Source organism: Suncus etruscus, chromosome 13, assembly GCF_024139225.1.
Source record: "Suncus etruscus isolate mSunEtr1 chromosome 13, mSunEtr1.pri.cur, whole genome shotgun sequence".
Taxonomy (NCBI): Eukaryota; Metazoa; Chordata; class Mammalia; order Eulipotyphla; family Soricidae; genus Suncus; species Suncus etruscus.
The window spans coordinates 16,770,338-16,795,889 of NC_064860.1; the positions used below are offsets into that span (position 1 = coordinate 16,770,338).

At 44.0% G+C, this 25,552-nt stretch overlaps 2 protein-coding genes across 2 annotated transcripts in view; one reads left to right on the plus strand and one right to left on the minus strand.

Annotated features, from left to right (window-relative positions):
* Nucleotides 1-25,552, minus strand: part of MED12L (mediator complex subunit 12L) — a 294,127-nt gene that overhangs the window by 174,845 nt on the left and 93,730 nt on the right. The window contains 5 exon segments of the mRNA XM_049785377.1: nucleotides 10,844-11,020; nucleotides 12,055-12,159; nucleotides 13,343-13,557; nucleotides 19,139-19,265; nucleotides 21,812-21,943. Of these exon segments, the coding sequence (XP_049641334.1) occupies nucleotides 10,844-11,020; nucleotides 12,055-12,159; nucleotides 13,343-13,557; nucleotides 19,139-19,265; nucleotides 21,812-21,943 (756 nt within the window).
* GPR171 (G protein-coupled receptor 171) lies at nucleotides 4,220-5,173 on the plus strand. The gene has a single exon (XM_049785358.1). It carries the CDS (start codon nucleotides 4,220-4,222, stop codon nucleotides 5,171-5,173), a length of 954 nt encoding a protein of 317 aa, XP_049641315.1.

A 25,552-nucleotide genomic window follows, 5' to 3' on the forward strand; every position in this document is an offset into this window, starting at 1 on the left:
AGAGAACTACCACCCTAAATACACATGTCAGGAGCCATGATTACGGCTCTCCTGAAGATTTGAATATGAGAAAACATTTCTCATGCTTACCCAAAATGACCTTTGTTCCCTAAAAGTGCTTTTGAAGATGATATCACACATATCTAAGTACCTTATAGGATGATTTTTTTAAGCCTGTAGATGAGTCTGGGGTTCTTCTGCTGAAACTTTTTGAATAGGAGGTAATGGAAGGAGGCTGAGTGCCTCTGTTCTATGATAGAAAATTCAGTATCTGGGTGAGATGCAAACATATGTACACACATACATGCTCATACATGTATATAATTGCATTTACGCACATATGTACATTCACTCCCGCGCACACACACATACCACAGGTTGGTAATCACAATCATTCTCTGGGGGGCAAGGATGGTTGTTTTCTTAGAAAACGGTGTTGAGAACTAAAGTGGTAGCAGAGTGGTAGGGCATTTGCCTTGCATGTAGCTGATACAGGACGGATGTGGGTTTGATCCCCAGCATCCCATATGGTCCCCTGAGCCAGGAGTGATTTCTGAGTGCTGACAGGAGTGGTGAAAGAAAGAAAAGAATGAAAGAACAAAAGAAAGAAAAATTAAGAAAGAAGGAAGAAAGAGAAAATAGTCTTGATAAAAAGAAAATAAAAAATGCACAATAATGAGAAATTACATATACATTTTAAATATACATATCACATTTCCTTATAAAACAGAGAAATTTGATAATGTGATAACCTGGTGGAAGACTTGGGAGTTAGCACAAGAATTTTTCCTCAATGAGTGAGTTAGAAGTCCTTCAAGTCCCAGTGTCACATGTTCTTCTAAAAATAGTTTTGTAACTATGTGTGTATATATGTACCATGCCTGACTATAAATGTACTAATAAAGAAATTATTTTTAATATTCTTAAGTTTTATTTTTAAATAATCAACTCTTATGCCATCTGGAACCCAGCAAGACTTTCAGGGGTGGGAGATGGGGATACCCTTCATCATGCATACAAAGACAAGGAGGACCACTGACATGGAAAATTCAAAAATTCAAATTGTCATTGACTTTCCAACTGTTTTCACATGCTCTAGAGCCACATCATATTGCAGGCAAAGCTCCTGAGCATATTCAGGTGTGGTCCAAAGAATAAAGAAGGAAACAAAAATCACTTGACATGAGGAAGAGCCTGGAAAGATGACTTGATACAGTGATTTTTATAAGAGAGCAACAGAAGGAACTCAAGAACAGACACCCCTCAGTTTGTCTCACTGCTGTAGTGGAGAACAGTAAGTCAATACCTCAGTTCTGCAGTTCATTCTTAGTGCTACTGCCACTACCTATGCCCTAGAACTGTTTACCCAGGAAACATCTGGTACATCACAGATATGAGACCCTTGACACACACCCATGACCCCAGTTGAGCAAGCTCTCACATGCGGGTAACGGGAAAATATGAGGGTGTGTGAGGTTTGGGTGGGCCACTGTTGGGAAACACTTTCTCTGGGTAGACATCAACCACTTAGCCTAGATGATCGATTCAGACAGGACAGTTCTCTGTGGGCCAGAAGGACAGCATGCATATTTGATGTTTACATTGCATTGCATTCCCAAGAATACAGTCTCCCAAAACAGTGCTAGGAGTGACTCTGAGTGTAGAACCAGGAATTACCCCATGAGCACCAAAATAAACAACAGCAACAAAAATCAAACAAAATAGACTCCTCTTCAAGACTCTAGAATTGCATCTTCACTAATGACAAAATCATTTGCTACTTTTCTAAAGCCAGTTGTAGGGGTCTCTTAGTCAAATACACTTCCGTTGATCCCTATTTCCTAAACCTCATCATAAGAATTCTGGGAGCTACTGTACCTTGCTGGGTACATGACCATGCTTAAATATCAAAGGCTACTCTCAGTCCCCACTCAATGCTTCCAAATGACCTAAAATGTTCCCCATATCTCGTTGTCTAAGTGAGGATATATTTAAGAGTGACCTGGCCAATTTTTGTAAACACAACCTGGGAAATGGAACATTCAGTCAATTCAGTCTACCATTTCAACCCCATTATCAAACTCACCCTTTGGTTAACCAAAGCATGCCACTATGCTGGAAGAAGGGCAAGTAGACACAGGGCATTTCCTTAGCAGGTCCACACAATGGAAATAGGTGACTAAACAGAGTAAGGTGGTTTTTCCCTCCCCATTTTTGTGGGGTTTTGGTGGGGGAGGGATATAGGAAAGCAGCATGTCCATACCATTCGAAATATGAGTATAATTACACCGAGAACACCCCAATGTGGCTGAGGAAGCTCTGAGGAGTCTTGAACACAAACAGCATGTACAGGAGAGGAATAAAGGGACCTGGGAAGGTAAGGAGCCTGTCAACCCAAGGTCCCTTTATCCTGACCACTTGCTTCTTGCTACAGAGCACAGTGGGGGTGGGGAGCTGCCCACCCCTCACTTTAATACCCTCCCACTGTTTCCTGTTGTACCCCTTCCCACACCCAACTGGTTTCAGGAATACTAAAGGGAGGTCCCTCTCCACCCACTTCACCAGAAACACCTTGTGCTTCACCACATCCCCAAGAGCAACTACGAAGGCAAGCTCTGCAATTCTCAGCAGCCAGAACTGCATGTAGCCCAATGACACTCTGACTGTGGCCAAGAAGTTGGGTCATCCCATGCTCATCACCTGTGCCTACCCAGTCCTTCAGGGTATTGGCATTCTTCTCCATAAGAGAATGATAAAATCCTCTGTCTGATGGTTGAAGCAAGAAGGAAAAGGTACTTGGAGGCAATTATACTGCAGGACACAGAGTGAGTACTATCAGTAAGTTTGACTATGAATAGTAGTCCTCATGGAACTCAATTCTATTTTTTTGTTTTGTTTTTAGGCCACACCCAGTGATGCTTAGGGGTTACTCCTGGCTGTCTGCTCAGAAATAGCTCCTGGCAGGCACGGGGGACCATATGGGACACCGGGAGTAGAACCAACCACCTTTGATCCTGGATTGGCTGCTTGAAAGGCAAACACCGCTGTGCTATCTCTCCAGGCCTGGAACTCAATTCTAGACACACAATTTATGAGGCCTGGAACTGACCCTTGAATGTAGAAAGTTTAAAACTCCTGACTTACCAATGACATTTACCTGCTATTTTGACTCAAGAGGTCTACACTGGATCAGTTATTAAATGAACCATGGTTGCAGGAACAGAGATAGAATAGCAAGTAAGGTACTTGCCTTGCATGTGGTTGACCAGAATTCCATCCCCATCATCCCACATGGACCCCAGAAACCTCCAGTCCTGAATACAGAGCTAGGAGTAAGCCCTGAGCACAGCCAGGTATGGCCCAAAGACAAAATAAGGTGTAGGAGAGCACTGGCCTTGCATGTGTGATGTCTTAAATTCAATCCCCGCACCACACAGACACAAGGCAATGGCCCCTGAGGAAAGGATGCTGCAGCCCTGAGCGTGTGAGTTTATCCTTCAGCAGCATGTCAGAGGAAGTGGACTAAAGCCCACTGGGGAAGCGAGAAGAACCCAGTTCCCCATCTGGGGGAGCAGGTCTAGATCTCCTATCCATGTTGATCACAATGGCTTCAAGGCTGTCCTTACACTTCTGGGATCTACTGCCACAATCCCAGATGAGTGGGGAGCGGAAAAAAGGAGAAAAAGAGGAGAAAGAGGAGGAGAGTGGATGAGTTATGCAGCCAAGAACCTACTTCCTGTTGAATTCAGGGTTACTTTTCCCTCCTTCCCCTTTCACCCCCACCACCCAAGTGCTTCCCTGAACATCTGAACACAGACAAGAGTAGCCATTGCCTGTGGGCTGAGCCACAGCCAAGCCAGCTCCCCGCCCCCCCCCCATCCTTCCTGCTTCTCAGAACCACTCCCCACAAACTAGTTTCCAACCTAACAGATCACACAGAATAACCAGCAAGTCAGAGTGTGTTAGTCCTTCTAGAAGCAAACCTACATAGGATTTTCCCAGATAGCCAAACTGAAAATTCAGGGTTTCCTCTTAACCCAGATTTCCCTGACCAGGCAGGCCATCTGCTTATTCAGCTCACCAATGAAATTTGGTCTAGGAATCTTACCAAGACTGCCTAAGAGAATGAAAAACTAACAACCACCCCACAAAAATTCATCTTTCCTTTAAATCACTAATCTCCCTTCCCTTTATTTTCCAACCCTTCTAGTTCCTCAAGATGACAAATAGCTCTTCCTTCTGTCCTGTTTACAGCGACCTAGAGGCATTCCCCTACTTCTTTTATCTGGTATTCCTCACTGGGCTCATCGGGAGCGGCTTTGCCATCTGGGTCTTCACACAGAAAAACATTAAGTTCCCATATGAGAGTGTCTACCTGATTAATTTGCTCACGGCTGACATCTTGCTCAACCTGGCGTTACCTGTGAAGATCACCGTGGACTTGGGTGTGGCACCTTGGAAACTCAAGATATTCCATTGCCAAGTCACTGCCTGCTTCATCTACATCAACATGTATTTATCCATTATCTTCCTGGCCTTTGTCAGCCTGGAGCACTGCTTGCAGCTGACCCACAGCTCCAAGTTCTATTGGATCCAAGAGCCAGGATTTGCCAAGATGATATCAGTGGTGGTGTGGCTGATGGTCCTCCTGATCATGGTGCCCAACATGGTCATTCCCACCCGCGACATTCAGGAGAAGTCTGAGGTAGGATGCATGGAGTTCAAGGAGGAATTTGGACGAAACTGGCATTTGCTAACCAATTTTATCTGCCTAGCAATATTTCTCAATTTCTCAGTCATCATTTTAGTATCTAACTTCCTGGTGGTCCGACAGCTCTACAGAAACAAAGACAGTGACAATTATCCCAATGTGAGAAAGTCTCTCATCAACATCCTCTTGGTGACTGTGGGCTATATCATCTGCTTCGTCCCATATCACCTGGTCCGCATTCCGTATACCCTCAGCCAGGCTGAGGTCATTTCCGATTGTGCCACCAGAATCTTGCTCTTCAAAGCCAAAGAGGCCACACTACTCCTGGCTGTATCTAATCTGTGCCTGGACCCCATTCTGTACTATCACCTCTCACAGGCCTTCCGCATGAAGGTCACCCAGATGTTCACATCCAAGAAAGAGACAAAGAGAGAAACTCTCAGGGGAGAAGAAAATGCCTAAGATGCAAATGGAAGTGTGCAAGCTCTTGCCTTACTGGAAGAAGTACAGTTAAGTACACCTCTACTGGGCAAGCAGGGAGAGAACAACAGAGCTCAGGGAGAATGCAGACACATGACATGAGTGGTCAAGCTGACTTAGCAATCATGTTTCTTAGGGAGAGCCACGCTGTGTACTTGTGTTGATGTTCCGAACTCAATATTTGCACAGACTCTGTCTAAGCAATGGGAAACTTTCGAGAAGGCACCTAAGAGATATTGATGTAAATATCTCCCATTGACTTCTGGACAGAAAGATGCAAAACAATATCCCTGTAGGCTGTCAGAAAGCCTTTTAAAAACATAACTTAAAGCCCTTTAGATCAATTAAAAAGTTTTTGGGGGAGGCCACACCTGGTGATGCTCATAGGGTACTCCAGGCTATATGCTCAGAAATTGCTGCTCGCTGGGGTACCATATGGGACATGGAGGATGGAACCATAGTTCATCCTAGGTTAGCAAACACCCTACCACTGTGCCACTTAAAAAAAAATTTTGTTTTGGTTTCTTAGGCCACAGCCAGTAACACTCAGGGGTTACTCCTGGCTTGGGGGACCATATGGGGGATCGAATCACGGTCCATCCTAAGCTAGCGCTGGCAAGGCAGACACCTTACCTCTAGCACCACCATGCTGGCCCCCACTTAAAATTTTTATAGGCAACTATTTGGGCATGAATTTTTGGAGGGACCACACCAGGCAGTGGGATACAGTGGGCAGTGGAGGGATTTAGTGCTAGGGAGTAAACTCAACTTCTTCCTCATGTTAGAAATACACTGACCTCTAGAACCATCACTGAGCCTCATTTAATTAATTTTAATTCATTACTCCAAAGATAATTGACTCCACGACCAGGGTGTTCATTGAGCTGAGCACATGCTATGTATGCAGGAAACTAGAATTTGATTCCTGAATCCACATGGTCATGGTCCTCCATACTCAGAGCTGGGAGTAGCCCCAGGGCACCACTAGATGTGGCCTCCAATCCAATCTTGCCATTCCTCTACTTTTTAAAATCTAATTATTATCCAATAAAAATATTTTTCTTCTGAAGAGCATAGAAATTCATGGATAGTTTTTAATATACTATATATGTATAATTAATTATATGTTAAGTAAATGTGTTTAATCAAATGTAAACCGGCATGTTGTAAATATACTTTGGCCTCTTCTGATGTTGTCTCATGTTGCACCATTTGCTTTAGAATGGGATCACACCTGGCAGGGGTCAGGGATCCAACTCAGGTCTGACATATGCAAGACAAACTCCTTATCTGCTTTACTATCTCTCTGACCTATGACCGCTCTTTTTTATTTAAATGTGACCCATTCCACACTGTTGTACCTGGGACTGGGGGCTCTGAGGAGCACCTACTTTCTCCAGGGGGAGTGTGGAGTGAGAGAAGAAGGATTTGCAGTGATTGTAGCTGGTTGTAAATGAGACTGCTAAGGTCAGATCCCAAGCTATAGAAGTCACTGGTGAGGTCAGAGTTGTTGAGAATAGTCCTCTCCCCATCATTAAATGAGGTTCTGTGGAGTGAGGTCAAGTCTGGAAGAGAGATCACTAAAGAGGAATGAATGAAAAGATAGAAAAGTATCAGTGCCGGAGAGATAGCATAGAGGTAAGGTGTTTGCCTTGCATGCAGAAGGACAGTGGTTCGAATCCCGACATTCCCTATGGTTGCCCGAGCCTGCCAGGAGCGATTTCTGAGCGTAGAGCCAGGAGTGACCCATGAACACTGCCCGATGTGACCCCCCCCAAAAAAAAAGAGAAAATTTTTGCCAGCCTCATGTGTATAATATGTATGCTTGTATAATATGAATAATATATCATGAATAATATGCCCATCTATCACTGACTTTTGTTTTCTTAATTTGAAACCATTCTCAGCACAGTCCCAGGGGAACCATATGGGGTCTATGATGGTACCCTAATCTCCTTCATGCAAAGTGTGTGCTCCAACCCCTGAAGCTGCTGCTCAGTCCCTAGTAAGCACCCTTCTTTTTTATTTTTTTTTATTTTTTTATTTTTTTTGTTTTTGGGCCACACCCGGCGGTGCTCAGGGGTTACTCCTGGCTGTCTGCTCAGAAATAGCTCCTGGCAGGCACGGGGGACCATATGGGACACCAGGATTCGAACCAACCACCTTAGGTCCTGGATAGGCTGCTTGCAAGGCAAACACCGCTGTGCTATCTCTCCGGACCCGTAAGCACCCTTCTTATATAAGCCACCAGTCCTGCATTTGTGAATATAGTTGCTATCCTGTGAGTCCCTCTGACCCAATGTTTAATCAAAGATTAAACACCAATGGGCTTCCTATCACCAACAAGAGCTACCTAGAATTGATTTCTAGAATTTTCCATCAAGTTGCACAGTCAGTACTTTCTTTCCTGATTTTTTTTCCACTTGTTTTTAGTTCAGTCTCAGAGAAGGCATGTGTGAGTTTATAGACAAAAGCTAGACGAGGCTTCAGGATTCAAGAACACACATTCTAAGTAAACTACGTTAAGAGCAATTACGCAAACCAAATCCCCAATTGTAACAACGACAAGCCCACACAATGTAATGGCACAACAGCCCTTTCTGTCAATCGCTTCCTAAAATGTCAGTGGATTAAACTCTCCCATAAAGAACAGATACAGCTGTTTAGATTGAGCAGGTGTCCAATCAACTGCTCTTGATAGATGTCTATAATGTTCTAATGCTTTTATCCACAGAAATGGATGCAGAATGTTTGGAAGCCATAGACTCCCACTACAGTGCTCACGATAAAAAGTTTTAATGTCTTAATTTTACTACGTCTATAATAATTCCTTAATCTTTTTTCCACAGTGGTACTTGGAGATATAGGTTGGTCACCCCAGTTCCATATCAGACTCAGTAGACAGTGCTCACCACATAATGTCCTGACAAAAATTCTAATCTTTTCATTTTCTACTTTATTATTCCTGCTAATAGAATCTAATGTTTATGTCTACAGGTAACAATATAATATGCAACTACATGCCAATGTTATTGTAATTTTTTTTCAATTTCAGTTAGTTCACCATTATACCATAATGTTCATGATTTTAGATTGCTTTTAGGAAAAAAACCTGGATGCTCAACCCACTAAATGATATTTCATGGTGTAGACTCCTCTTACAACGCTCATTATCATAATCACTTAGTTTTCCAGACTTGAAAATTATGATTGTATTTAAGAATGCTCTACACACAATCTAACCCATGAAGCCTTTTTTCAGTAAAGTTTACCCTCACCAATCATGATTGGCCTAGAAAATGGAAGGCCTTTATACCTGACTTGACGGCTTTATATTTTTTAAGTGCTTTGTCCCATTTCACCTGAGTCAGCTTTTGTTTGTTTGTTTTTGAGGGGGTTCACACCTGGCATCGTTCAGGGATTACTCCTGGCTCTACACTCAGAAATCGCTCCTGGCAGGCTCGGGGGACCATATAGGATGCTGGTATTCGAACACATAAATCAATCCTCAGTGTCTGTCTATGTGTGCGCATGAGGGTATGTGTTGGCCACCTCGATGTCTGTCTAACGTCCATCTGTAAAATACATGTCTATGTTGTATACTGTCCTTCCCCCTGTTATATATAACCCTTCCTTCCCCTCTTCACTAACCACCTTACAAATTCTTTTCCATTTCTTCACTTTCTCTCACCCCCCCCTTCATCTTTTATTTCCCCAATTTAAGTCTATTTACCCTCAGTTCTTAACGCCTCAGGAAGCAGAACATTCCCCCACCCCAGCAAGCTGCTAACCAGGTCCCAAAGTGAAAAGATAGATTCTCAGCTTGAGAAAATGCTGCCACTGCTGCTGCTGCTGCTACTGCTTTGCTCTCGGAGGCCTCTTTTCCCCCACCTCCCTTTGCTGCGAACTGTTGCTCACTACCAGATTCGATTTCGGAGAAGCCCCAGCTTGAGGACATTTCCTGATATGTGACTGCTGGGAGACATTTTTCAGATTCCACAAGACCAAATAACAGGCTCAAGCTGTGCTCTGTGCTTTATCTCTTCTCCCCCAACTATTTCAAAAGACTTAAAGGGGATATGTAATCTCCTTTGAATATTTCGTTAGAAGTATTTCCTTAATAGGTATAACTCTTATTGTCTATCTTCTTTTTTTTTTTTTTTGTAGTTTTTGGGTCACAACCAGCAGTGCTCAGGGGTTATTCCATGCTCCAGGCTCAGAAATTGCTCCTGGCAGGCACGGGGGACCATATGGGACGCCAGGATTCGAACCGATGACCTCCTGCATGAAATGCAAATCCCTTACCTCCATGCTATCTCTCCGGCCCCATATTGTCTATCTTCTTATGTAGCGGCAATTTCCCCCATTTTTTGAGATCTATTTAGTATGGAATTCTAGTAGATACGTTTCCCTGGTGTTCTGAGTTCATATTAGAACCAGGTTATCAGAATTGTTTAGCTTGTTAATTTTTACCTCCATATGCACCAGTACCATGTGGCATTATTCCTTTTTGCATAGGCACATTAAAATGGGGGAAATCTTACATGTGCAAATAATTTCTTATCTAATTGAGATATGAACACATAAATTTTATATTGCATTGAGGCCTTACACCCTGAAAACACTTGTCATAGTGACTTGGCTTAGGCTTTAGAAGATCAGACACTGGGCATTCACCCCTGAGCCTTGAATCCCATCTATGGAAATATCACAGTTTTTTACTTTGCTTCGCCTTATCTTGAAACAAATGTACTATGATCAGTCATGTCAACTATGTGATACATTTTCTTTAAATAAAAATTTTTTCAAAAAAGGGACAAATAAACCTTCAGTGTGCAGATCAAAATTCCTCAAAGACACCCAGAAAATAAGCACCTCACAACTACATTTTTGGTAATAACCTTCACAATTGTATTGGATGAAAATAACTCTGAAATTATACTTAAAATAAAACTCCAAAGCAAAATACAATGATGACTCTAAAACTAAAAACAAAAACATTTATGTGCTCTCTGACACCACCAAGGGGAAAAGATTCTTTTTTAAGACGGGTTAAATTTTCACAATGACTACAAACATCTATTTTCTCCCTTGTGAATAAAGCTTGGGGCTTACTATATCTGAATATTATTTTCCACAATCCTGGTCAATTCACCAGACCAGATCCCAGCACATAGATAGACCCCAGATGACAGCTTCTCTCTGGAATCCCACACCATTCCCATAAGCACTCTCTATCTCTTAGCTGTATTAATTCCGAAAGGCTACAATCCATACTGGAATGGCATCCCCTTCTCTTCCAGCAGAGACTGATCTGGATTAGATTTCTGCTTTCTTCTGCTCATTCATGTACAGACATTTGCCTCCTGCTGTCTTAGTCACCTTCCCTGTGCCCCCATCCACTTCTACCATGCAGTACAAATGAAATCTGCTCAATAAAGGATACCCAGATTGAAGAGTGAACACACAGCCATGTGCAATGATTCACATACTCTGAATAAACCGAGATGAACAAAGTGGTTTCTCTGAAAACAAGCAAGCCCCATAAGCTGTCTCAGCAGCTCAGGGCCCTCTGTCCTAGATGGCAATCAAAGTAGTATGAGAACACAACAGCCTTGCAAGTCCTGATAGTGCAGACAGGAAAGGACTTACCAGAGGGATGGGGAAATGCGTGGCATATTGCAAGTGCCGCAGGAGGTCATAGTTGGATGGAAAAATCAGCTCCCTCGGTTTGTCTCTCTTCAGCAGCTTCTCCCCATTCACTGACATCCTCCTGCCCAGGGCAGGGTTGGTCATCTCACAGGGCTCTCCGGCCATGGGAGAAAAAATCTAAGTCATGTAAAACAAATTATGGAGACTGTAAATGAGCAGAACAAGAATGTTTCTAACACCCCCCAACAAACAAACACACACACACACACACACACACACACACACCTGTGGAAAGCAACATTTATCTCCACAAATTCCACCTTTGCCTCAGGAGCTCTCTGGCCACAGGATCCTAGTTTTTAAAATGGAACATGCAGGTCCAGAGAGAGAGGGGACAGTGGGAAGATATTTGCCTTGTACATGAGCAACTCCAATTTGATCCCAGGCACCACACGGGTCATCTAAAACCCACTGAGTGATTCCTCAGCACAGAGACAGGGATGACTCAAATCTGTCCACCATCCTACACCAAAAAAATCCCACACCATCCCACACCTCATTTTAAAAATAAAATGAGGAGCCAGAGCAATAGTACAGCAGGGAGGGCATTTGCCTTGCTTGTAGTCAAACTAGTTTCAATTCCTGGCATCCCAAGCACCGTCAGGAATAATTCTTGAGTAGAAAGCCCGGAGTAAGCCCTGAGCACCACCAGCTGTGATCCCAAAACAAAGCAAATAAACAAACAAAAAAAAAAAGGTGAGAATAAGCCACCACACACTGACTTCACAAAGGACTCAGCACCAGACACGGCAGATAAAGTTTTTCTGCAAAGCATTCCTTATATATAAAAAATTCAAGTTAACTAGTGGAACTAATGAATTAAGGGCAAAATAAAGATTTGGCCTTGACCCACATTTTCAAATTAGGAGTTGGGCACTGGATCCAGAAGGAAGAAGGTTCAGCAATGAGGCTGAGGAGAAGCAGAAGCTGTACCAAGTCTAGAGGGAGGAAAGCAGCTATTTCACAGCTGAGCATCTGGGTGCAGGGAGGAATGCAGTCCAGGCTGAGGATGGGCCAAGAGGCAATATAGGCAGCAGGTGGGGAAGGTACCCAGGAGGAGATGGTAGAGGGAGAATATGGATCAGGAGTCAAGAGTACGCAGGAAGCACAGGAGGGAGAGTTAACAGAAAGAATTCAGAGTTTGAACCTACTGGAAATTCTGAGCCAAAGTCCGTTTTAAAGTTGCCCTTGTCCACTTCGTCAAAAATATGTGCGGCTCCTGAGTCTATGCCCATGTGCGCCATGATGGTCTGCTCCTGGTGAGTGATAGAGAGACACGTGCTACAGCCAGTCACAAAGAATGCTGAGCTAGAACATAACTATGACAATTTTGTGTGTCTATTTAGGGGCCACACCTAGTGGTGCTTAGGGCTGACTCCTACCTCTGTATTCAGGGATCACTTTTAGTAGGCTTCCTGGTGAGGCTATATGGGGTCTCACTGGGGATAGAATCTGGATCACCTAAGTGCAAGGCAAGTGTCTACTTTCCAGGCCCAAATGTCACTTTATAAGCATCAAGAAAGTATGCTTTATTTCCTCTGAAAAATGGAGCATTTTTAAGTCAGGCAGTTTCTTTGTCATCACGACATGTAGGACAACTTAACTTTCATGATAGTACACAAAAGTTTCCAATTAATAACCATTGGGGAATCAGAGATAGCATAATGAGACACTTGCCTTTCATGTAGCTGACATCCTCACACTTCAGATGCTCCCCTAAGCACCATCAGAAGTGATCCCTGATCTCAGAAGCAAGAGTAAACCTGTGCATAGTCCCTCACTATAATTAAAAATAAGAACAAAAAGACCAAAACATAATTTCCCGTGACATAAGGAGATATAAAGGACAAATGCTGGGGCCGGAGAGATAGCATGGAGGTAAGGCATTTGCCTTGCATGCAGAAGGTCGTTGGTTCGTATCCTGGCATCCCATATGGTCCCCTGAGTCTGTCAGGAGCAATTTCTGAGCATAGAGCCAGGAGTAACCCCTGAATGCTGCCGAGTGCGACCCAAAAACAAAAACAAAAACAAAAAAAGAACAAATGCTATAGTGGGGGCAAAAGGGCCTTTTAAAAGAAAATTCAGTCCAGATTTTAAGGTAAAAGAAGCCCAATTCTGAGGTTCAATCAAGGAAAACTGAAGTGAGAAGTGGCTAAAAACTGGAAGCACTTTTAATCTAAAATTCTAAGCAATCTAAAAGTCCAGAGCAAGCTTTTCCATTCATAGTCTGAAATGGGATCAAGGTTTGGATAACTGGAGTTCTGGGTTCAAACTCCAACACCACCAAAATTAAAGATGTAAGTAACCAAACGAAGTAAGTTCTAGAATATATAAACGCAGCCCACTTGCTTAAGTGAAGAAGGAAAAAAGAGGCACACTGCAGTGAGAACCAACAAATCCAAGCAATCACCCCATCTACCCTGGCCCCTGAGAGCGTACCTCCATTTTCACCTCGTGGTCCTTTGGGTAATGCTCATCCACATTGTCCCCAGCTGGTGACCTGGGCCGCGTAGAGGCAGTGATGGACAAGTCCCCCCGGGAAATGAGGGTACACATGTAGGCATCGTGCGAGAAGACATCGTGGCGGATGAACTCACAGAAGAGCAGCACCAAGTTCACAAACTCCACCTTCTCGCACTCACTGTCAGGGTCCGCTGCCGAGAAAGCCGGGAGAGGTCAGAGCTGGGACAAGTGCTTAACGGGGTTCCCTGAATGGGCAAGTTACTGGGCAATGTGCTAAAAGAGAGGGTCAAGATGAGGTGGGGAGGAGAGGGTCAAAGGGCTGAAGCATGTCTAGAAGACCCCAATTTGATCTTCAATATGACATGTCACCACCTCCAGGGCACCACTGGGTCTGAGCACTGAACCATCCAGCCCTGCTGGCTGAGAACCACCTCAAGTGGCCCCCAAACTCCTGAGCATTTTGTAAAGGATACACATCTCACCCCATCCCAAGCACCCCAGAATCTAAACCAACAAGCTACTAGGGAGATTTTGATTCAATTAAAAAATAATACCAGGGCTGGAGAGATAGCATGAAGGTAGGGTGTTTGCCTTGCATGCAGAAGAAGGGTGATTCAAATCCCGGCATCCCATATGGTCCCCCAAGTCTGCCAGGACTGATTTCTGGGCATAGAGCCAGGAGTAACCCCTGAGCATTGCTGGTGTGACCCAAAGACCAAAAAAAAAACAAAAATAATACCAGATGTGCTAAGCCCATTTTAGTTTAAATTCAGGTCCCTGGCAAAGGAATCCCATCTAAGCAATTAAGGTAAACACTAGAACTTCAAGTTGAAAAATGAAAAGTCAGGCTTGTTTCTCAAGTTTGCTCTCCTTTGAACATATATCTCCCTGTGGTTTTTGTGGCATTTATTGTTATTACTATTATCATTATAATAATAATAATTATTATTATTATTATTATTATTATTATTATTATTTCTGTTCTGAAGATGCCTGTGTGAATCCACTAGAAAGGAAACAAGGAGATGGAGACCAAAGGGATGGAGGAAGCAGCCATCTAGTCTTTCTTAGGCCCAAAACCTATCTATGGAATTCACAGCAGGACACGTGTATTCATGAGACTGGGGATCAAATCCAGGACCTCCTGCATGTGAGGCAGAAGCAGCTCTTCCACTGAGCTACCTCCTTGGTCCCTCATAAGGACTCTGCCACCATGGGAACTGTACTGGGAAGTCTAATGCTGTCCGGGTAAGAGTGGGGAGAGAAAAGAGCAAGAGATGGCAAAATGCCTTGAGGAATGAAGTGGAGAGGCCCCGCGGAATCTCATGCTCACATACATGGGAAAGAAATGATGGACTCAGAATCCCAGTCCTGTCCCCTGGACCCCAAGCTTGAGGTCTCCTCTGCCAATCCAGCTCCAGAAAGAGCCACCCAGGCATGGGGAACAGAGCAGCCAAGGGATCCGAAAACAGACAGGCACATAGCAAGCACTGTCCAGGGAGTGAACAGAAGGTGGGGGAGACAGACACAGGGCAGAGCCCACTCCACACCACAGTGTGATTGACCCTTTATTCACTTCCTGAATTCCAAGGTCCCAGCTTGGCTCCTGCTCTCCACAGTCTCCCGGAACAGCCACCAAATCCCTCTCAGGTACTCTGGTGTGGAGATCCTCATCCTGAGGTCATTCCTTCCCCTGAACCCCCAAGGATGAGACCATCTCAGAGGACTCAGACATAGCACTGTTTCTTGCTCATGAACCCCTTTCCTCCTTCTGTCACTTCTCCCCATTTTCCCTGCCCCTAAAGCCCCACCTGCTGTTTGTTCTCACATGAAAAATATTGTCAGTTCAGATCCTGGGGCTCACACAGAACTAAAGGGCTCCTTCCTGCCTTCCTGCCTGCCTTCCTTCCTTCCTTCCTTCCTTCCTTCCTTCCTTCCTTCCTTCCTTCCTTCCTTCCTTCCTCTTTCTTTTTCTTTCTTTCTTTCTTTCTTTCTTTCTTTCTTTCTTTCTTTCTTTCTTTCTTTCTTTCTTTCTTTCTTTCTTTCTTTCTTTCTTTCTTTCTTTTTTTTTTAATTTTTATTGTGACTGAAGTGCATTACACAGATTTACGGTACATAGTGACAATGAATGAAGGGCATTCCCACCACCAATGTTGTCCTCCCTCCACTCCTGTTCCCAGTATGTCTCCCATATCTCCCTCCTTTACCCCCCAGAATACTAGTGTAACTGGTCTCCACTTTACAGCTTGTTGTAAATTGGGTATCTATTCTGTTGTCATTGACTTTGTGTTTGGTGTTCCAGTCTGATCATTTTTTATTTTCACTACATGTTCATATGACTGGTCCTGGTATCATCATTCCCCCCCCCTCAATTTATGAGGCTGAATGATTCAAGTTATGCAATTCTGTTGGAGATAAAAAGGTTAAAGAAAAGAGAAGAAAAATTTAGTATCAATTACCAAAAAAAATCACCAAATAATATCCACAAGAGTGAAAAAGAAAGAAAAAAGTGGAAGAAAAAAAGAGAAGGAAAATATCAAAAACAAAACAAAACAAAGGAATGCTGAAGTGGCAGGGTTTGGTATTCCCCCAACTTTATTTTTTTTGCATAGGCACAGTAAGTATTGGGGAAGGAAGGAAATTCTTGTGGTCTAAGAGATTCAGGGTTTCCCCACTCTTGAAGCATATTGTCCTGGGAACAACCACTGGCTCCATACATACTCATTGCCATATCCCAGGGTTTTTTTGTTTGTTTTTTGGGTTTTTTTTGTGGTGTCAGGAAACTTTCCTCTTGGTTGTGATGAGAAAATCAGGCCACTGTAGCTAGCAATATTGGTATTTGCGCAGGTCCTAAGACAAGGTCTAGGAGAGAGTCTTTACGGTTCTAGAGGTTCTGTTTCATCATTGTTGGTGTGTTCAGTCTTCAGTATCATGTGCTACAGGTTTTTGCTTGGTCCCTAAGTCGAAGTCTAGGAAATTATAGTTCCAAAGGTTCTGATCAGTCTCTGTTGTCAAAATTGGGCCTCTGTACTAAGAAATCTTGATATTTGTTATAGTCCTGGGCTACAGCCTAGGGTAGGGTTTTCCTTATTGGTCTCAAGATAAGTTCTGCCCAGTCACGGTTGTCAAAGTCAGTTTTCTGTAGTTAGTGCTCTTATTTTTCATAGTTCAAAGGATGATACATCTTCTGATTTCCACATAGTGTTAGGTGATGTGATAGGACCTCCTGGTTTACACACAACTTGGTGAGGTGGGTGGCCAGACCCTGCCCACAATGAATGGAGCTGAGAGAATCTAGAGACACAGTGGGTGGGCAGATGGCCACAGTTTCCCTGGATGCAGGGCTGAATTAGCTATCACTCTGGGTCAGTGTTTCTGGGCCAGACTGTTAGAAAAGCAGATACTTAGAAAACAGTTCAAAGGGGAAATTCCAAATCACAACTGACACAGAACAGGATCTTGGTGCATCTATTTTGGTAGAAAGATCTAGAAAAGAAAATTAATCCACTGCAAGGAAATTAGGTGACTAGGTTTTATTTATTTTTTATTTAAAGAAATCATTAAAACTCTAGAAATGTGAAGTCTTTAAAGACTGCCTGATTTTCACAGGCTGGAGAATTATTACAAAGGGTAAAATGCTTGCCTTGCACAAAGTGGACCCAGGTTGGATCCTGAGCATTTCATATGGCAGTCAAAGCTCCACCAGGAGCAATTTCTGAATGGAAAACCAAGATGAAGCCCTAAGCATCACCAGGTATAGTGCTAAAACAAAATAAAATAAATATCTACCTAATTCCCAGGGGCCACAGAGATAGCACAGTGGTAGGATGTTTGCCTTGCATGTGACCGACCCAAGACAGACCTGGGTTTGAGTCATGGCATCCCATATGGTCCCCTGAGCCTACCAAGAATGATTTCTAAGCACAGAGCGAGGAGTAACCCCTGAGCACGGCCAAGTTGGCCCAAACCTCCCCAACCCCACCCCCACCAAAAAAAGACTATCTAATTCCCAGAACTCTCCATAATACTGCTTTCAGTGGTATCTTTTTGTTTTTGAGACACACCCAGCAGCACTCAGGGGTACTCCTGGCTCTGCACTGAGAAATTGCTCCTAGCAGCTCGGGGAACAGACATATGGAATGCTGCAGATCGAACCCAGGTCCATCCTGAGTCGGCAGAATGCAAGGCAAATGCCCGACTGCTGTGCTATCGCTCAGGCCCCTTCTGTGGTATCTTCAATGATTCTACTTCACCGACAAAGAAAACAAAAGCAAAAATAAACACATGGGATCATGTCCAACTAAAATGTTTCTCTACTGAAAAAGAAACTATGGCTAAAAAGACACTCAACTAAGTGGGAAAATATATTGGCACACCATACATCTGATAAAGGGCTAACATCCAAGGTCTATATAGCACTCACAAGGTTCAACAGCATAAAAATAAACAACTCCATCAAAAAATCTGGAGAACAAAACTAACATTCTCTCAAAAAGACATATGAAACAGGCACATGAAAACATGATCATGGTCACACAATACCGGGAAATGCAGATTCAGACAATGAGACCTCACACCAGAGAAAAGAGCATATGTCAAACAATGCTGGGGATGTGGTAACAAAGGAGCCAATGTTCTCAACTGATAGGACTGTCAGCTGGTTCAGCCTCTATGGAAAACGAATGGAGACTTCTCAAAACTAAAAACAGAACTAAACAGCGACTCCCTTGATGTCTGTCCCCAAAACAGAAAGATATTCATTCAAGCCACTATACTGATATATGAAACAGTAGGTACAGTGTTTGCTTTGCACATGGCCAATTAGGATCTATCCCTGGCACTCTCTATCGTTACTAGCTTGGCCAGAGTAATACCTGAGCATAGTCAGGAATCAGGTCTGAGCACTGCCAATGGTGGTCCAACACACACACACACACACACACACACACACACATACACACACACACACATCTAAATCCACACAAATGCTATGCTCAATGCAACACTACTTATAATAGCCACATCTCAAAAACAACCCAAATGTTCAACAACAAATGAGTGGATCAAAGAGTGATGATCTATATACATAATGCAACACCACTCAGCTCTCAGAAAAGATCCAGCCTTGCCTTTTGTTACTTCTTATATGGAACTAAAGTGCTCCAGAGTGACTGTTGTTTTGGGTTGAGGGTTTCCTCCAGCATGTTGCTGGGGTTCACTCCAGGTAGAGATCAGGCATCCAGGCACAGCAGGGTTTGAACCTGGGCTACCTACATGAAGAGCATGCATACCAGCACAGATTATTAATTGAAGTAAGATGACTGGTAGATAGTCTCACTCACGCATGGTACGGAGAATAAGAAATGGACAGCGTCCAGTGAACACAAACTTGTTTCAGACAACAAAAGTCTCCCAAGCAGGGAGATGGAACAGACTATAAGTGACCTAAAGATAATGGTGGAGGGGTTTGGGCACTTTATTTTTGTTTGGAGACCATTGACAGTGCCATGGCAGTTATTCCAGATGTTATTCCAGATGTGAAGCTGGGAGTGTGGTGGAGGAAGATGCCTTTAAAAAACTTACCTGATTTTCAAATAGAATAAATGGAATAAATCTTTCCCTTTGAAAACATGCAAAAGAACTTTTCTCAGAATACCAGTATATTCGATGCCAAGTACTTTTGATAAAAGAAGCAAGAGAAACAAGTGCAACAGTTCCCCTAAAAGGATCATTTGCTTCTTTAAAATCTAAAAGCAAAATACTTTTACTTACACAATGAGGGGGCCTGAGTATCCAAAAATCTTAGCAGAACATTCTGGAAAACAGGCAAACTAGATCCAGCAAGTGAGGCTGAAGAAATGGATTCCTTCTCATCTAAGACCTCGGATTCACCGCATCTCTAAAGTTGAAGAAAATAAGTCAGCACAGTTAGTCATAGAGGCTAGGCATGGGGACAGTGGGTAAGGCAGTTCCATTAATGCTCAGCTTTTCAGACAAGAATGCAAAACCAGTGGACACTTCTATTCTTCTTTGAGGCTCATGTCCTCACATGCAAATTATTTATATAAGTTGGCGAAAACTGTCCTAGGACATTCCTAATGATTTCAAGGAGCATAGATAAAAAATGTGGCCCAGGTGAATGACAGCTTGCCGAGCTTGATGTAAAGAGCCAGTAAACAAACAGCAAATTAACAATGAGCTAGCATTCTCCCTAAAAATACTGGAGGCTAGGCTTTATCTTTAGGTAACTCACATTTCAGTGATATGCCTGAGAAATATGCCATACTGAGTGTGAGTCAATAAATATGTTTTTAGATAGGTGAGTATTCACTTAAGAGTATTTGGGAAAGTTTGATGTGATGAGGAAGTAGGTGCTCATAATTTTTCTAATAGAATATTTTTTATTCCTCTTAGAAGTCTTTTGCTTATTCATCACACCTGGAGACCAGTCGCTCAGAACTGATTTTCACGTTTCATGAGACACATCTAGAGAAATTGCTGAACTTCATTCTAAAAAGCAGAAGCTCTAAAAACAGATTTTAAAAAGTTTATATATCACCACAGCTGCCTTTCTCTGTTCTTCTGGAGATACCTTTGTTCCTTCCCACTTTTATCATCGATGCAAAAATAGCAATGCATGACTCTAGGAAGACAGTACTTTACTAATCTTCTCCCCCCCCCCCCCCCCCCCCCGCAATCCCCAGGTCTAATTTTACCTATGATAATATTCAGTAGAAATTGCTGATCTTAAGTAAGCAGCTCTGAGAAAATACATTTTTAGGTAAGAACACATATACATTGATCAAAACTATTTTGTATATGAACTTCTCCTGAAAAAGAGAGAGAGGAAAACATATGCTTGTGTGTGTATCTTGGACACATTGGCAAAGACAGGACAGAAACAATTCAGAGGAAAGCAATGAACTACTGCAATGAAATATATTTGTTTCACCAATGTGATTGATACACCACAGAACGGTCTACCCACTCATGGATTTGCAGGAAAATCTGTGAGAAAAAGATGCTTCTATGACTGTGTGGGTGTCTTTAAGTCTCACATCAGCAAGAGACCTCTTGTGTTTGAACAGTGCTTTCCTGGGTGGGAAACCAGGACATCTATGGAAATACTCAGTCACAACCTCTCAGATAGCAGTGCTGATGGGGCAAGCAGGTATTCACTCTCCCGCACTGATCATTTCTGAGTGCAGAACACTAACAAGGTGTCCAAAGACCAATGTCGAACTGGATGCCCAGGGTCCCTGCTGGAACAGAATGCCAGGCATTCACCCAAGAAAAGGGAAACAGGTAGGGGTAGCATGGCTGAGAGAAGTGCCCCCCACCTGTCATCTAAGTAATGACAGCAAAGCCCATCTTTGTTCCTTCCCACTTTTATTGTCAATAAAAAGCCTAGGCCAGCAAAGCCCATCTAGCGAAAGGAGAGAAACTAAGGGTATGCTGGCCGCTGGCTAGAGGAAAAGTTGGGAAGCAGCAAAGAGCTAGAGTAGGAAGTCATAGTTGTGGGGCAGAGTTGGGGTTTAGTGCTATTTAGAAAGATCATTCTGGGTACTGGGAAGTGGGGAGGAGAGGGGGCCTGGTGCCCATATTGACAGCCCTCTGGAGCTGCCTGTCCCTTCTGAAGTTCACACTACAACACAGAAGCAACTTACTTCCTTTATAACTTACTCTCTAGGGCCTGACACGAACTGTGCTGGTGTACAGAATGACTCAGACACTGCTTCAGTTGGAATTTAACAGTTCTGGGCTCTAACTGCTTCAGCAAAGTATTTCCAGACCTACCAAACTGTATTATCTTTATCAAGGTTGGCTGATTACAGATATGCCTCAGACATCATGCAAAGCAAAGATATGTGCTTCATAGAGTCATAAAGAGGGATTTCTTCATCTGAAGTGTCAAGAGTTTTGTTTGGTCTTGATTTGGGGTCTATAATCCTGTTTTTGCACTGGAGATCACTTTTGAAGGGCTCAAGAACCCAATGGGGTGCTGGGGATCTAACCAGGGTCAGCCATGTGCAAGGGAAGCATCTTTCCCAAGGTACTATCTTTCTAGCCCTGAGTTTTATATTATAAAAGAAACCTGTGAGTTGTTCTGTGTGATGCTTGAGCGGTTGAATCAACTACTGCTGCTCTGGGATCTGGTGTGCATCAGCGCTTTCACCCTTCTCCCAGGGAAAACCAGAACACGAGAATGAGGATCAGAAAGCAGAAGTCATCAACATATGCACACACAAGAGCAGATACACAATGCTCATGTACATACCTATAAGCACAGAAACATAAACACGCATGTGGGCATGCGCACACACATTAATATACATACACAGATACACAAATAATGCCTGTGTGCGCATCTACACACACATGCAGAGACACATGCGCTCACACATTTTACCTGGTAGCACTGGACAAGGACAACATGGAACCCACCTCGGCCTCGATCTCCGCCTGCCGCTTCTCCAGCAGCTTCGCCACAGCCATGGCTCTGTGCTTGCCCGACCGCTTACAGCTCACTGCCCACTCGCACAGGAGTGTCACCACTGCTTCGTCATTGGGGGCGACCTGGATGAGAGAAGTAGGTACCACTGTCCCATCAGGGAGACCCCCCACAGGGGCATTTGGGGAAAACATCTGTCTGGGGAGCAGAAGGCTTTTGACTGGACTCCAAGGCATCCATGGTGCCATGTGTGATTCCCCAAAAGGAATTCCCAACTGCACCGCAGCCACCTGAGACAGAGCATAACAAACAAGATGCAACTGCCAGCAAATGCCAAGAATACAAAGAAGCAAATGCTGTAGACAGGAAGAACGGGTCAGGCTGCCCACACAAGCACTATGGCTGAAGAACTGTGATGACCCCCAGGGAGTATGGAAATCCAGAATCCAGGAAAGTACCAAAAGGTGTGTGTGTAAACAAGTAGCATTTCAGGATATTTTTCCTGGGTTTGAGAATCACATCCTGTGATGCTCTGGGACTTACAGTGCCAGGCATCAAGTCATAGTCGGGGCCTGCATGTAAAGTAGTTTTTTGTTTTTGTTTTTAGGCCACACCCAGTGATGCTCAGGGGTTCTTCCTGGCTATGCACTCAAAAGTTGCTCCTGGCTTGGGGGACCATATAGGACTCCAGGGGTTCAAACCAAGGTTCATCCTGGGTCAGCCACACACAAGGCAAACGCCCTACTGCTGCGCCATCAGTCCCGGTGCCATATAAAGTGTTTGTATATTCCAGTCCTCTGAGCTAGCTGCCTGGCATGAAAGTTGTTCTTATTTTTTTTTTTCAAAGTTCACTCAAGCAGGGTCCAGGATTAGTTGTGAAGTTTTTTCTATCTACTTCATCAGGCATTTTATAAGGTTCCTAAGTATTTTAAACTGAAGCATGAAGCGGAGCGGTGGCGCAATCGGTAAGGTGTCTGCCTTGCCAGCACTAACCTAGGATGAACCGTGGTTCAATCCCCGGGCGTCCCATATGGTCCCCCAAGCCAGGAGTGATTTCTGAGCACACAGCCAGGAGTAACCCCTGAGCGTCACCCGGTATGGCCCCAAAACAACAAACAAACAAACAAAACTGAATCATTAAGAGTAAAACTTGAGGGGCCTGGAGAGATAGCACAGCGGCGTTTGCCTTGCAAGCAGCCGATCCAGGACCAAAGGTGGTTGGTTTGAATCCCGGAATCCCATATGGTCCCCCGTGCCTGCCAGGAGCTATTTCTGAGCAGACAGCCAGGAGTAACCCCTGAGCACCGCCGGGTGTGACCAAAAAAAAACAAACAAACAAAAAAAGAGAGTAAAACTTGAGATATGCAGAAGGAAATCAGTTCTATTGATCCCTCAAAATCTCTTAGATAGGAGATGCACAGACACTCAGGGCCCCCAGACCTTTTCTATCACAGCCTCCCTCACTCCCTGCCAAGCTAGGTTGTCAAGCCTTCCAGGAAGTAGGTTGAAAGAGTAAGCAGGCAATCTAGAGTCATGGTGTGAGCACAGCCCCCAGGAGGGATGCAGCTTGAGAGAAGACCTCTCATGGCCATCCAGGAGTCAAGTGGTATCTGGTGCAGAGAGCACTGGAGCTGTTACTTGGGTGGCAGGACTTAGAAATGAGAATCATAAGCCAGCTAAAGGATGAGAGGAGCAGGAGAAAGGTGACAAGGCTCCAAGGAACTTGGGCAGGACAGGGTAGGGACAGAGAAGAGAAAGGGGCCAGACCCCCTGTTGGGTCCTGAATTCTAAATAAGGAGGGATGCCATTTTGTAAAAGCCATATGGCAGGTTTCTTCTTTAGGTTCTGAGCAGGGAGAAACACCATTTTGTAAGACCACATGATGTGAGCCTATTTCCATAGAAACTGCCTCAATTTACCTGCCTGTACCAGGTAGTCTATCAGGGAAGGACAAGGGAGTAGTAGGAAGATACCCCTAGACAAGAGCTAATTGTTTTAAGGATGACCAGAAAGCTGGAACCTCTCTATATCCCTTCCCTATATAATCCTCATCATGATCTTGGGTGAGGCTCATCTCCTTCAGGGGATGGCCCTGGCTGGCCAGGCTGGGGGATCTTGTTGGCAAATGGATTAAAGTGTTAAAAAACTTTCATCCAGTTATGTGGTCTCATCCTTCTAGTCTGGAACCCTACAGGGCAGGACAGGGTGGGGACAGAGAAGAGAAAGAGGCCAGACCCCCATCCCAGCTACAACCTGTCACTTCTTGAGGGAAGATCCAAGACAGCCAACAACAGTAACCTTGAACTTTCAGACGTGGCTGGGCACTGGTGTCCCCTGGACTTGAGTTACGCGGGTGTATTACAAGCTGTGGAACATAGTCTCCCTCTTGAGCTTTTAGGACCCCTAAATCTACAGCAGATCCTGGCAGCTTTGTGCATACTCTGGGAAAAAATAAACATGTTTGCATAAGTGAGCCCAGTACAAGGGGTCTGTAAGATTAGCAGGGGCCAGATTCCCTGAATAGCTCCTACACTCTGGTAAACCATCGAGATCATACAGAAGCAATGTGTGCTGAGATTTTTGCATTGTTTTATTGTTTTGACGTCTGGTGTCCTAGCCATCCTTAAACACCCGTTGACTTAAAGGCACATTAATCAGAAGAAGAGATGGCAGAAGGGGCATCTGGTCTGGAACTTAAAAACAAGCCAAATGAGTCAACCCAAAGGAGAAAAAGCAGCCCTCCCTCCCATGGAGAGAAAGAATGCAAAGTGGAAGGACTTCCTATCTAGACTTTGTCTACAACAAAGCAGAGGAAAAGAGCCATGGCCCTGCTGATCTGTTCTAACACCAGAAGAGCAAGAGTACAAGAAGCACCCTAACAATATTCAGCACTTTCTGTGCCTTCAGGAAGCAGGAATAGGCATCAGGATGAATTCCATTTCCCCCTGAACTGTAAACAGAAATGGCCTGGCTCCACCTCTGAGCCTCATCAAGCCGTCAAAATCATTCAGCTCCACATCGTCTGGAGCCTGTGCCATGAATGCTCCAAATTTCATAGTACTGTAACATAATATGGTAACACAGAGACTCAACCAACCAGCACTAACCAGCTCAGTAAATCCTCAGATACCTACTTTGAATTATTCCATTTGCCATTTTGTGATAACAAGCAATATCAAGTAAAGTTTTCTGTGCCTGAGGGGGCGGGGCTTCACAGAGTAAAATATTGACATATGGCAGGAGGAGGGCCACACTGGTGGTGGGATTAGTGGAAATGCCTGAAACAACTGTATTATATACAACTTTATAAATCACAGTGTTATAACAAAAATATAAGTAAGTTTTAAGAGTAAAAAGAAAAAAATAGGGAGCATAGTTACCTAAAGAACCAACTCCCAGGGCCGGAGAGATAGCATGGAGGTAGGGCATTTGCCTTGCATGCAGAAGGATGGTGTTTCGAATCCCGACATCCCATATGGTCCCCTGAGCCTGTCAGGAGTAACTCATGAGTGCTGCCAGGTGTGACGCAAAAACCAAAAAAGAAAGAGAAGGAAGGAAGGAAGGAAGGAAGGAAGGAAGGAAGGAAGGAAGGAAGGAAGGAAGGAAGGAAGGAAGGAAGGAAGGAAGGAAGGAAGGAAGGGAGGGAGGGAGGGAGGGAGGGAGGGAGGAGAGGGGAGGGGAGGGAGGGGAGGGGAGGGAGAAGAGGGGAGGGGAGGAGAGGGGAAGGGAGGGAG

Bases quoted from the DNA above. Each gene is read 5' to 3' on its own strand.
- GPR171 (XM_049785358.1), top strand. From the start codon at position 4,220: ATGACAAATAGCTCTTCCTTCTGTCCTGTTTACAGCGACCTAGAGGCA.